This window comes from Danio rerio, chromosome 11 (genome assembly GCF_049306965.1).
Source record: "Danio rerio strain Tuebingen ecotype United States chromosome 11, GRCz12tu, whole genome shotgun sequence".
NCBI classification, from domain to species: Eukaryota; Metazoa; Chordata; class Actinopteri; order Cypriniformes; family Danionidae; genus Danio; species Danio rerio.
In genome coordinates, this window is record NC_133186.1 from 14,365,020 (window position 1) to 14,380,000 (window position 14,981).

The following is a 14,981-nucleotide window of genomic DNA, read 5'->3' on the forward strand; positions in this document are numbered from 1 at the left end:
TTGTTTTTTCAGTGTTTCATATTCAAAAATATAAAAAGGATCCAGTTTATAACAATTGAGCAGACTTGCTGACTCTTATTTTATTTTATTGTTATTATACTTATTTTTCTGTTGGTACTTTGAATCCAAAAATTTTATACTGCTTTTTTATTGCCCACAGCAAACGAAACAACCATAAAAATGAAGGTGACTTTTATATTCTGTTTAGCTTTTATCTCTTAATATTAGTAATTAAGGGAAATTTCGTGTTAGTCTCACATTCCATGCTTCTCTGGTTCTTTATAGCGTATAACAGGGTGTGTGATTGGCTGAGGCTTCAGTCCACCTTCATCAGATTCCATTTTACTGCATGACTGGACCGTATCGAATTTCTGATACTCAGGTCCAAACAGTGACCCACTTACCATCACCTGCCTTCTGTTATCTCTCTCTTCTCTATTATTTTCCTTCATGTTAATTTAAACTATCAGCTTGTTTTATTGATACAACTGCAATAAAATGTTCAATAATTTTGAAAATCCATTCATGTTTTTTTGCAATCTACTATGGCATTATTGGAAACATTTTAATAGTGGGGGAGACACTGAAGAAATAATAACAATTATTTATTTATCCACCCTCTTTTTTAAAATCTACTGCCTCTAAAATCTTTCCTCTTCCATACAGCAAGAGTAAACAGTGATGAAATAGTGCCCATTATGTGCCAAACTCCGAAAAGGACAAAACACCATTAAATTATGTCCTTTGGCTATTTTTAAGTCTTTTATGTGTTTTGTGTGAGAAGCAAACATTTACTATACATGAAATTAACAAGTGGTTTTTGCATAAGAACAAACTTATTAAGAAAGTTACATCAAACTTAAGTGTGATGACAAACTTTTTTTTTTTTTTTTTTACATTTTAGTGATAGAATATATATATAGCGAGGCATAATTCTATGAATAAAATAAATATATATATAAAAAAAAACTATAATAAAAACAATGACTTTGGGTAACAAAAAAAAAAAAAAAAAACATTTTAATAACAGGTTTCGTGTATTTATGGTCTAGTTAGCAGTACGTCGTTCTCCTAATGATACCATTACGCCTCTCCAGCGCATCTTTGGGTGTGAACGCAACGACATCTCCGCCTTTCGCGAAACCCCCTCCTTTCCTGAGCTGAGTATCACATTCACACAGTAACTCCATAGATCACTCCTCATACACCATCCTGCTCAAAAATAATAAAGGACGTTAAAGAAAAGACCTGACAACAAGGCGAGCAATGCTATCTTCTGACAATGCCTCATCACCACCTTTGAGAGTGAAGCAGGATGAATTTCATCTTCTACACATTTCTGGCATACTTTTATTTGGGATCGCAAATCTTCCTTCTCCATACTCTCCTTCTTCTCCAGCCCGCTCATTCTCACCCGCAGCCCTGTCACATCCTAGCGCGGATAGGACACACCGTGCGCCTGGGTGCGCTCCTGCCTCCCCGCCAGTCGGTCCGGGTGCGGGCGGCTCTCCACCGCGCCCTCAGCGGTCTCGCCGAAAGCGGCAACAACTTTCTTCCGTACAACTTGAGCCTGGACGTGGTGGCTCGAGAAGCCCAGAGCGGAGACCCCGAGTCGCTCTTCAGGTGTGTGTGTCAGGATATTGTGGTCCAGGGGGTCTCGGCTGTGCTCGCCTTCCCTCAGACGCAAGAGGAAATAGTACAAATGGAATTTATGTCTTCTTTTTTGGAAATCCCTTTTATAAGCATCATTGAGCACGGAGAACCCCTCAAAACTCAGGTAACGCGTTTCATATAAGCAGCAAACATGATGCTGTTTGTGTGTGCTGGTTTGTTGACTTTGTTTACGAATGTAGTTCAATTTTTTCAACTTAGAATACACTTGTGACGCGCTTTATGCGCAAATAATGTGCACGACTTTTATTCATCTGTTAACTGGCTTTAAAACAAATTAATCGGTTAGTTACTGGGATTTGGTTATCGAAAACTTATTTAGCCTTAAATCCCCAACACGCTCTCAAGGCGGCAAAAACACCTTGTACATTTGTATGTGTGTTTAAACATAGCAAAACTGTTTTAAACAACGTTTTCTGTTACAAAAAATGCAACAGTTCGCTGTTCCAGAACTTTCCATTTAAATTACAATTGGGCAGTGCATAGACAAAATTTGAGATGATGAATTTATAGATGAAGGTTATAATTATTTCACATATTATTTTCATTTTTCTGTCTATCTCCAAAAGTTTGACAAAAGGAGACAATCTTAATTTATCAGGATATTTCTTATGATGTTGTGCATAGAACAACTGGTTACAAATGAGGCTGAAATGTGGGCATTACATTGGTTTTATAATAAACACCTTGTGTCATGACCTTGAACAAAAGGCTTTGACTGAATGATATATGTCACTACCCTGATACTCGCTCTAAATGCAGTTTTGTATCGGATTGACAAACCTAAAAACCAGCTTATATTCAAATAACTAAAATTAGCATTAAATACAATATAGATTATTTAAGACTTTAGGCTCGTCCTTGACAATGAGACCCAGAATGTTGTATAGATATATACTAAAAACATTAAAGTTGAATAATCCCTCGAGTTGATTAATTTGATAAAACAACACAAGACTCAAGGCTTATTATAATCACCTTTAAGTGCTAGTAAAACAATTTATATAAAGCCACCCAATTAACCACCATGCCCTCAATTTGTGTGCTACCCAAAATGACTTGTACAATTCGGTTTCATTTTATTTTTCTTTGATGTCAAGGGAGATTCATTTCTGCGATAGTGGCTTCACTCTGAGAAGGCAGCTTGAAGTGGAATAGCTGATCTTTCCCTCAGGTCACAACAACAGATCTCCACGGCGTGTGTTAGGTTTGTGTTTTGGACAGTTGTGATGCCCCTTCTCTCTAAGAGAAAATGCTTTTTTACCGACAGGTGTGTTCCCTGAAGCAGAAATATATGCCACATTGCATAACACTCAGTCAGGTATGTCATGTGCCGAGACAGTTTCTGAAACATCAGTGTCAAATGAGATGTTCTGGTAAAATGCTGGAGTAAATGATACGGCCTGGAACACATCAGATGGGGAAGATGACATTTGCGTGAAGCAGCTGTGCTTTATAATTGTTTGCACATAATTGTATCTCCGTCCTTTGTTGATTGTCATGTTTGATTCTGAATTGTTGGCATACATAATGACACATAATAGAATTCATTTGAGTATATTGGATACTTTGCACCTGCTTTGGCTTCGGAGGGAAGCTTCATGTGCTGGTGTATTTGGCATGCACCGCTGGCTGAAAAGTGCTTACATCACAAGGTACTTTAAGAAATTAAAAGAGGGGGAAAATACCGTAAATCTTGCAGGCAGCTGGGGAAACGCATACATTTGTCTTGTGTAATATCCATCCATTAAAATCACTTCTGGGGCTTCTTAACTACTATACAATTATTTCAGTGGTCCAATAAAAATCAGCAATCACTCCTCTTAAATGGAAAGACTTTGATTTTATTGTTTGAGAATAAACCAGCACCTATGGAAGATGTGAACATGATGTCAATGATTATAGCCTGTTTGAGTCATGATGCTGATATCGGACAAGTGTCACACGGGATCACGCAATGACAGATCTCAGTGTAGGCTGTAAACCTCTGTCCATGTCCTTCTGCAACCTGCCAATCAGTGTAAAAGCTCAGGGCACTCTGCTCTAGTGTGTCACATCGCTCCGGCTAAAATAAAGGCAGGCTGATAATAGGGCTTGTGAAATTGCTGCTGCTGGAATGCTTATGGGACGCTCCAAGCCGCTTGGATCCTGCTTCACTTGATCTGCTAATCTTACTGGTTGCGAAGAAATGTGTGCACTTCTGCAGACCGGCTTTTGCCTTGTGTTGTGTTCATCAATTGTTACAGCTGCATGTGGAGCTGCACACAGGGCAGTCATGCAGTGCAAGTGTTTTTTTAAACTCTCTTTGTTTTATTGCTCAGTTTGGTTTGTTGCAGTTCTGCCATGTCAACTTTAAAGCTTTAACTTGTGTTCTCGTGTTAGGGGTCTGAAAGACCCCAAGGCCTTTTAAATGACCTCAAAAAGAAACAATGCTACCACCAGTGGATGACAATGGCTTTCTAATGGAGTGCATGCTCACTTTATAATACAATAGAGAGGAAAAGCTACTGTAATCCTAGTCTTCTGGCTTTAGATCAGTGGATTGCATTGAAAGAATCTAATGGAGGCAGCTAATTGGTGCTAAATCCTGCCTAATATGTGTCAATTTTTCCTACTAAAATCATGGTGTTACCAAAAAGCAATATTTTTTTTTCCTCTCACACACGCACGCACACACACACACACACACACACACACACACACACACACACACACACACACACACACACACACACACACACACACACACACACACACACACACAYATTTTATATATATATATATATATATATATATATATATATATATATATATATATATATATATATATATGTATATATGAGCAATATCACACAAGTAGTCTTTGGCTGTGTCCGAAACGCCTACTACTCAGTAGGTACTGCATTTGAATTTATCGTACTACTTGGCCGTTAGAAAAGTACGTTCTATACAGTTTGAATGTAAAAAGTATGAATGGAATTCAGATGTACTACATCAGCCATTTTGACATAGTCATGTGACGTACCTGCGTAACTTGCGTTGCTTCACTCCCATTCATAAATTCGCTCGCGGGACATCATGGGATAGCGCAGCATGCATGGGATGTGCACTCCAGAATTTAGCCGGAAGTAGTAAGTCATCCGGGTACTTCTCGCATACTGTTTTTCGAATTCTATGAATTCGGACATACTACTCGGCTCACATACTGATTTTAGCATACTATATAGTGTGGAAGTATGCGGTTTCGGACGCAGCCTTAGTGTCCCACCAGTGACGATGTACAATTAGGTGCAATAATATTATGTAGTTCTTGAAAATATTCTGCAGCCGACAGTGCTGCATAATATCATTGTGCCTTCTGAAGTCAATGGAATGGCACACTACAGAAGAGTTAAGTTTAAAATAGGAAAATTGCATAAATTTTTTTAGATGGTCTTTAGACTGAAAACTCGACTGTTTAACGCTATGTGACTTGTTAAATGAGTCTATTTTCAAAGTATTCCTTTGATTAACAGGCTTCTACAACACAAGGACGTTTACATTACTGTTTCTTCGTTGTCCCGTCTGGACTCACATTCCAGCTCTACTTGTATGAACTCGATTAAAACAACAAATGTTCTTTCTTGTCTTTAATTTGCAGTATAAATGATAAAGGGTGACCAGAGGGAATGCCATAAAATGAAAGAGAAACCCAGCGCACAGACCCAAAACACAAAGCTCTTTATTATGTAGAGTCTATATCTATACAGCTGTAGCAGTGTCATGCTGTGAAAGTATGCTATAAAGACCTGCATAAAGTGAGCTTCCACTGACTGTTGCACAGCTCCATAAAAGTGTCGCTTTATTTAATCACAGTTTAACACCATACGATTTATTACAGTTCTATAAGAGAATTGTAAACTGACAGCTTGATTTTATTGTTTATACTCAGGCAGCTGCAAGAGGAGTTTTTTTGTACTTTTTGACTGGTATTGAAATTTATAGTTTGGACTTATTGAAACATTTAATATGTATATACAAAAGTAAAATATCATGAAGTTATTTGTATGAATGTAGATTTGTAATTTTAGCTGTACATTATTTAGATTTATAGGTAATTCAAAGCAACCTCCAAACCTTCAAGGGGTGGTAGAAAATTTATTTTTGAGGCTTGGTTGTGTTCATAAGATGCAAAGCAATGTGCTCATGCTTCATATGTAAAAAAAAATTGTGTTATTTTTTCAGATATCTTACTTTGATTATATACTGCTACTCAGCTAAGCTGAAAACGACTATCACATTTCCTAGACTTGTTCCTCTGAAAGGCCCGTCCTCAAGAGGCTCTGATTCGTCAGCTAGCATAATGTGCTGTGGATTGGCTCTACGTCAACCGGAAAAGTGGCATGCCCCTACAAGCACGTGCTTTTGCACTGTGTAAATGCTGTCAGTCAGAGTAGCTGTTGGCCATATCAGTTTGTGCCTGAATAAGACAGAAAATGACACAGAGGACACAAAACCTCACGCCTGCTCTCTAAAATAAAATCTGACAAGTGTCTTTCACATATATTTGGAATAGGCATATGTAAGTAATATGAAACATTCACAAATCTTTTGCAAGTTTGTTATTTGAGATGTAGAGGGCAGGGAAAGCGACAGCATAAAAAGACACTACAGCGAAGATTGTGGGCGTTTACAGGGGTTTGATTGCTAAAAATGATTTTGTAGCTAAATTGTTACGGTGCCAAACAGCATTTCCCATTGTTTAAGCTAACACTAACCTTCCGTTTTGTGCTAACGTTAACGCTGGAAAGTATGTATGTAATAGATCAATTTTAACAAATAAACATACTTTTAAGTTGTGGCTCATAATCCACAGCTTCTTCTATTATGGTTGAAGCTGCTTATTTCAGGAGTTTTTAGACGTATGCAGCACTGAACTGGGAGAGATTCTGAAAGCTGTCCTTTGTCAAATGCTAGCTATATCTTTATTATAATTCTCTGGAACTTAATTACAAATTACATTGCACAAGCACTTTCTCTCTTTGCGTAGTGTCCTTTGGAAGCCCAAATACAGAAACAGAACATGCTCTTTGGAAAAACAGCATTTGGATGGCATTTTAACTTTCTCTGCTTTAACATTACAGTGCCTCTGGCCACACCCTTTCGTTGCTTAAAACTATTTCTGAATTCAGTTCTAATTTCCAGCAAACTAATAAATGAATAATAATAACAAAGTGTGGTCATAAAACGGAGTTATATCCAAATACACATGCTATGCCCCATGGTTTAAACCTGACAGGTTGGCAAATCTAAGCTTGTTTTTAATAAAACAAATATAAATATGCATATAATAACATTATACAAAAGCAGATTGTCATGAATAAACTGAAAAAAGCCCCCGAGATGAAAGTAGGATTTTTTTATTTATGTAGGCTAAAAAATAATAATTTTATAAAATTTTTATCTTTTAATTCTTTTTCATTTGTAAATATATTTTTTGTATTGCTGTACACCCTGTGTGTATTAAGAAATGTGTAAGCGAGGCACACAAACAACCTGCTTGGCACTAGACTTTAGACCTGCTTCGATCTGGTCTATAGCTAGCTCTCTGCAACTCTCACATGGTAGCCCACTGAAGCTAAGCAGGGCTGCGCCTGGTCAGTACCTGGATGGGAGACCACATTGGAAAGCTAGGTTGCTGCCGGAAGTAGTGTTAGTGAGGCCAGCAGGGGGCACCCAACCTGCGATCTGTGTGGGTTCTAATGCCCCAGTATAGTGACGGGGACTCTATACTGCTCAGTGAGCGCCGTCTTTCAGATGAGACGTTAAGCTGAGGTCCCGACTCTCTGTGGTTGTTAAAAATCCCAGGATGTCCTTCAAAAAAGAGTAGGGGTTTAACCCAGCCAATTCTGCCCACTGGCCTCTGTCCATCATGGCCTCCTAACCCTCCCCATATCATTACTCGGTCTCCTCTCCACCAATCAGCTGGTGTGTGGTGTGTGGTCTGGCGCAAAATGGCTGCCGTCTTGTCATCCAGGTGGATGCTGCTCACTGGTGGTGGATGAGGAAATTCCCCCCTATGTGTAAAGTGCTTTGAGTGCCCAGAAAACTGCTATATAAATGTACAGAATAATTATTTTTATAGTACGTCAAAAATAGCAATGCGTCTGCAGTTAACACACCTCCTTTTAGACCAGAACGCCAAGCTGAAACTAGCAAACTAACTAACAATATTGCATCGCGCCTCGCGCCGCATTGCACCGGGTGTATGATAGGGCCCAATGTCTCATTTTGCATTGAACTTTAAGTGTATTACATTTAGAGATATTGTTTATGTCCACACATCTACAAAAGCTTTTAGACTGAAATGTTTATAATTATATTACTTAAGTATAGTATTACAAAGATTTGAGTCAATAATTCTATTCTTACCTAATGCTAACTGTTTCTTAACTGTAACTGTTTCTAACTGCTAACTGTTTCTGGTTATAGTCACACATTGGCAACAATGTGTGAATATAACCAGTTTCTTATAGTAAAGATTTCTTATTTTATTTTTTTTTAAATAAAAACTGTTTGCAGAAACACATTGACATTCTCCCTTTGTATATGTCATCAGTACGGAAATTCCTGGCCATTAGTGACAATCTCTCCCTTATTAGAATAGTATGTTAGTCTTGTGTTTTAATCTGCCACTATGCTGACACCTAGGCATTTGTAGCTCCGCCCTTTAAAAAAAAATTCTCATTTGAATTTAAAGTCACCAAATGGCACAATTAGGACCAAAACTTAAAAGGGGCAACTAAAAAGACCTATAAAACATTATTAGTGAGGTATTTTGAGCTGAAACTTCATATACACACTTTAGGAGCCTCAGAAACTTATTTTACATCTTGTAAAAAGGGGCATTATAGGTCCCCTTTCTCGCAAAAAATAACCAAAACTATTCATGATGTGTATATTATATGATTTATCATCTATGCAAATGTAGGTAAACGATGAACGACTCTTTAAGTAAAGTACATTCATGAGATCATGGTGAAATTGAGTTGCTAAAAGGGCAGCATTCAATGTGTTTGATTAGAGACTATCTCTGCACACCAGCAAAGGTTACTTAGCCAAAGCTATCTAGATATTTTACCCAAATCATGAGTGTGAAAGGTCCCACATTCAGTTTGCTTAACATGAAATATGCAAGATTTTAAAGGTCACCCTTGGGCAGAACTCAAGACTATTACTTGCTCCATGAATTTATAGATCATAAAATCCAAGCTCCTACTGAAACAGCACAAAATTGAGCCAGAAATTGCAAAGGATTTTAGGTAATTTAATAAGAAAAAAAGTTTGAAGTTCAAGGAGTTTCCACTGCTGAACAGTTACAGGGACTTACTTTAGCTTTATCTTCATTTGAAGACAGAAATGGCCAGTAAGCGCAATCATTGAGCTTTGCGTTTTGCTGATTGTTTGTTAAACATTCAAAATTCAGCACATCATAACATCTTATTATTACGAAATACAGCAGGATTTTAACTCTAGAGTTGCAAGGCAAACATTTATTTGGTAGGCAGTATATATAGTTAGCTAGCTGTGCATACAATGGTGTCTCCGGGGCTTTAAAGATGCACATTCCAATTGTTTTAATGTCTTCATGAAATATTTTACAATTGTTTGATGTGAACGATCCATAAAAATCACCACTACTGAAGGTGTTGTTTTGTTCTGTTTTCTGCATTTCCTAAACTTCCTCTTTCCAAGATTATTCTCTACAGACAGCCTGGTAACTTAATGGATAACAATCAAGGCGGTTAATACAAATCAATCTCAGGCAGAGGTGAATCCCATGAGCTACTTAACTACAATAATTACTAAGATCACAATCTTTCCACTATTGTGACCTTGAACAAAGCAACTACCTTCGTGCTGGTCCAGTGGGACTAACCTGTGATTGCTGTTCTGTACTATTAGAGAAAACTAATGTTGCCGATCATCATGTTGCAGTAATAGGTCATTTTGTTCTTTAATAAAGTAAGAACAAAATGTGTGAATTGTATTCACAATAATAGTAATTGCACAATGAACAATGGAATTATTTAGGGATGGCACGGTGGCTCAGTGGTTTGCCTCACAGCAAGGTTGCTGTTTCAAGTCCTGGCTGGACCAGTTGGCATTTCTGTGTGGAGTTTGCGTGGGTTTACTCTGGGTGCTCTGGTTTCCCCCGCAGTTCAAAGACAGGAGGTATAGGATAATTTAAATAACTAAATTGGCCTTAGTGTACATAGTGTGTGAGAGAATGTGACTGTGTATGGGTGTTTCCCAGTATAGGGTTGCAGCTGGAAGGGCATCTGCTGTATTAAACAAATGCTGGAATAGTTGGCGGTTCATTTCGCTGTGGTGACACCTGATAATAAAGGGACTAAGCTAAAGGAAAATAAATGATATTGTTTAGAGATCAGTTTTGCTTTCTCAAATGCCCTATTTTAATATCCCACTCCCAAAGCAACATCCAAACAGGGGATTCCGTTTGAAAATCTTATATGTATATTTATATTATTTAATTATATTTATATTATAATATCCTGTGGTCTCAATTATTAATCCTATCCAAACAGTAGATTTTCAAATATTTATCAGCATTATTGTTTAAGAAGTAATTAACATGACAGTCCACATTATTTTAAACACCTTAATGTGAATACTTTCGTGCAATCATCCCTGAACATCTTTGTTACATGTTTGAAAGTTACGTCAAGATAACCCTTGTACACAGACTTCTGATTCAACACAAGTATCATTTACTTAGAAGTGTGGGTTTTGGTTTTTTTTAGTTAGAGTGAGTTCATCTAAAAACATAAATTCTGTTATTAAACGTGCAGTAGGTGATTGTCTTCAGAACCATTTTTTGCAACACAGGCTCATTCTGAAAACGTATTCCCATGGATGTTTCTGGTGACCGCAAGTAATGTAGCTGGAGGTTCGTATGGCTGCATTTCATTTTATTAAGCGAATGCTATGGGGTGGTAAAATGCCGTTCTTTTTGGTGCTTACCGGGCTTTCCCGCGCAACCAATTTGTCCAGTTAGCTCGTCGTGTATGTCGGCGGACTTGAGATGCAGAGAGGAGTTGATCATGATGATGACGAGTCCAGGAAAGAGCGGTTCCAGAAAATCAGGTTAGACAAAAAAAAGATTTAAAAAAATAAAACGAACAAGTGAACAACAGGGTGAGAATGTGGTAAAATCTGAAAATGTGGTAAAAATCAAAGGAGCGGTTTTCTTTTTCTGGACAGCATTTGTAAACCGTTGGCTGGGTTAAGGGAAGTAAGCGGGCAGGCGGGTCAATTTGTAAAATTGGTTGGGTTTAGGGAAGAGGAGGGTGGGTCTGTCGATTGGCCGGTCGGCCAGTCAATCAATCAGTCATTTATTGGCCGACAGCAGCCGCTCGCAAGAGGCATTTGACATGCAAAAAAGCGCACACAGCGCCCTCTCACGGATTTGCAAAAACCAAAACTGCAAAAATATGTACATCCCGTATATTGGACATATTTCGCGGTTGTCAGAAACGTCCGCGGGAATGAGCCTGGGTTGATTTTTTGTTGTGCTGGTTAAAACTCTTCCCATTCCAATAGTAATGATTAATGTAAATGATCTAAATGTATTTATATGTATTTCTATATTCTGAGACTAAAAAATGTTCATCCAATTAAAAATTGTCCTAAACTGTCTGTCAACAAATGTATATTTATACAACTGCGCATCTATGTTCACACAGATCCGCCGATGCGCGTGCACACCAGAAAACAATTGCTGAATCAAAACTTTTTAAAATCCTGAATTAATCTTGAAGTTACTTTTGCACAAAGGAGGAAGGGTGACACCATGGCTGAAGTATTTCTTTTAGATAGGTAATGTTTTAAAACAGTTTTAGTCATGAAAAGCTTACGTAGATTGTGTTGTTATAAATGGTTTATATGCATAGAAGTGTTGTTCAGTCACAAAATCTTCCAGTGAAACATTGATGTGACTATTTTCAATTTGATAAGATGCTTTTTACAGCATAATTAATGTCAATTTTTATTTAGTTTAACAACAAAACATCAGTAAATAGTGCTATTCTGCCTAGCCTGCTTTACTGAGGTGAAGTTGGTTTTATATTCACATCGGTTAATTTTTTAACCATAACAACCTGTGACTTGCTCTCTATATTGTTTACTGTTTACTTTGAATATATGGTCTGAAATAGCATGTAAGTATGGTTTAGTAATAAGTGTAATTCCTGCTCCCTGCCGGCCAACCACTAATCATACAGTAGTCGCTATAGGACAAAGCGTGTGAGAAAATCATCCCAGCGATCCTTGCATGCATGAAATATTGCATATGACAAGTTTTGCTTGCTACACAACTGAAAACGAGCAGTATTGTATTTGAAACATATTATGCTAACTGGTTAGCATTTAGGCAGATCACCTACTTTACCTTTAATTACTCACCGTTGTGTAAGATTCAATAACCTTCAACACTGTAATCTGCTTGAATGAAAATGCTAGTATGAGAAATCCATCCATCCATCTGCTTTTAATGCAACAGGGGGTGCCATGGACAACTGCTATCCAGTAACTGCCCTTGTGTAAGTGTAAAAGGCACAACATACTGCTTATGTACACATGAGATGGAACAGTGTCTTATATTTCTTTTTTTTTTTTTTGCTAACTTGTACTTGATAGACATGTGTGGCCATTTCTCTCATGTTTTTGCAGCACCTCACATGCATTTTAGATGTCAAAATAAATTTCAACTTTTCCATGCATCACTTCACATCAATGTTAATTTCAAAACAGTGGACCAATCAGAAGAGCTTGTAGATGGGGAATGGGTTGTGACCTTCTGTTGACAGTATCAAGTTGGCATGATAATTTCAATTGACAGCAACAAGGTAGATTAGGTGCATTTTCTGACTCCGAGTTGTAGCAGAGCTGTGTTTTGTTTTTGACTAGCTCTGGTAATTGGCAAATATGGACTGACTATTCATTGTTGGAGTACATCTTGGAACTATTGCTCTCTTTAGAGGATGAGAGAGCTCTCAGATTTCCAACTTAGGCTCATTATTGATACATACCCCTATATACATTTCTGGACAGTGTCGGAGAAGCCATCCACAAGGAGGTAAGTGGTCAGCTGGTAGCCTGAAAAGATACAGAAGTCAACAGCAGAATCATACTTTCCCATAGCATTCATTTTAAAGATAAAATGCAGCCATACGTAGCTCTGGCTACATAATTTGCACTCTCTAGAAATGTATACAGGGGTACGTTTTCACAATGTTGTAGATTTCATCTGAAATATCTTAATTTATGTACTGAATAAAGGACTCAGGTAACTAAAATGGCATGAGGTTGAGTAATTAAAAACAGAATTTTCATTTTTGTGTAAACCAACCCTTTAACCTGTTGGCTTTTAAGCATTTTGAGGCTGGCATTTTTAACTAATGTTAAATTCTTCAAGTAAGAGCTGCTCGCACTTAAGTAATGTAACGCTTTTCACCTCTAACTGAGTTATCTTTGCTGATTTAGGCCTACAATTTCAATATAAGTTGCAAAGAGTCAGGAGTTATTTGTGAAACAGAGATCAGCACAATGCTAAAAAATCAAAATGAATTTAATCAACATTCCAGGAGCCAGATATTGGGCAGGATGTTATGATGCGTTGAAGAGAATGTGCTTCTTACTCACTCTGTGACCTCAAAAGTGTAAAGTGAGAATTACCTAAATCTCAACACTACAGGAATCCTTCAGAGATCTTCTTCTGTCAGAGAGGTACATAGGCTTTCAAGTGTGTTTACATTCAGCCTCCCTTATACACCGCATTACCAAAACCTTGACAAGTGATCAGTGAGATCCGAAATATCCAGAGAGAGCTATCTGTTAACATTCCCATTCATTTCAAAGAAAGTTCCTTGGCTGGCATGGGAATACATGACTAATCACACTGGAGCTGCAGGAAAATGATGTCATGACAGGTCTGATTGGCTGATGCACCATGAGAATGCAGTCTTGGGTTTTCACTAGCAGTGTAGCTATTAGAGCTCCTGCTCCAGGCTAATGTGGGAGCTATGATGTCAAAGGCAGCAAATGGGGAAAAGCAAGTCTTTTTCATGCTTTTAGAACTACCTATAATTGGACATTGGTGGATCTTGTAATATAGGTAGGCTTATATGACATCAAATATTCTTGCTGCGATAAATGTCTGAAGCTTGAAGTTAATACATTAAAATCAACAGTGAGAAAAAGTTTTTAAATTTTAGTTTTAAATAGCTATTAAATATGGCTAGTTATTAACACCCTTTAATAAAAAAAGATATGCTTGTATTTAGTTAGGCATTAACTATTAACATAGTCTATGGTTAATAAATGATTTTGTAGTTGTCGTTGTGAGTTTAGTACCAATATTTCAGCATGTAGTAGGGCAGATTGAGCACTGATAAGAGATGCAGTCAAGAGACCCACGGCGACTCTGAATAAAGGGTGCCCAAACTTGGTCCTGGAGTGCCAGTGACCTGCATAGTTTAGCTCCAACTTCCTTCTACAAACTTGCCTGGAAGTTTCAAGTATACCTAGAAAGAGATTGATTTGCTGCTTCAGGTGTGTTTAATTGGGGATGGAACTAAAATACGTGCCCTCCAGGACCGAGTTTGGACAACCCTGCTCTAAATGAACTGCAGAGATCTACAGCTCAGGTGGGGGATCTGTCCATAGGAAAAGTATCAGTCATACACTACACAAATCTGTGTTTTGTGGAAGAGTGGCAAGAAGAAAGCCATTGTAAAAAGAAAACCAATAGAAGCTTCATTTGCTGTCTGCCAAAAGCCATGTGAGTGTCCCAGCAAACAAGTGGAAGAAGATGCTCTGGTCAGATTAGACCAAAATGGAACTTTATGGCCTAAATGCAAAACGATATGTGTGGAAGAAACCTAACACTGCACATCACTGTGAACACTCCATACCCATTGTCAAACAGAGTGGTGGCAGCATCATGCTCTGGGGGCTGCTTCTCTTCAGCGGGGACAGGGAAGCTGGTCAGAATTGATGGAAAAGATGGATGAGGCCAAGTACAGGACAATCTGCAAAACACTTGAGACTGGGGCAGAGATTCACCTTCCATCAGTACAATGACTCTAAACATAAAGCCAAGGTTACAATGCAATGGTTCAAAATGAAACTTATTCATGTGCTGTTATGGCCCAGTCTAAGTCCAAACCTAAATCCAATCGAGAATCTGTGGCAAGATCTGAAAACTGCCGATCACAACTGCCATTACTCTTCATTTAATCTGACTCAGC

General features: G+C 38.0%; 1 protein-coding gene across 2 annotated transcripts in view; it reads left to right on the forward strand.

Moving 5' to 3' along the window:
• The first annotated feature begins 1,166 nt into the window (after window positions 1–1,166).
• Window positions 1,167–14,981, forward strand: part of grin3bb (glutamate receptor, ionotropic, N-methyl-D-aspartate 3Bb) — a 195,944-nt gene continuing 182,129 nt past the window's right edge. For both annotated transcript variants that reach the window (XR_012387079.1, XM_017358314.4), the window contains exon 1: window positions 1,167–1,777. Coding sequence is in view for 1 of the 2 variants with exons in the window: in XM_017358314.4 (XP_017213803.2) it covers window positions 1,316–1,777 (462 nt within the window). In the remaining variant the exon portion in view is untranslated. The remainder of the gene's footprint in view (window positions 1,778–14,981) is intronic.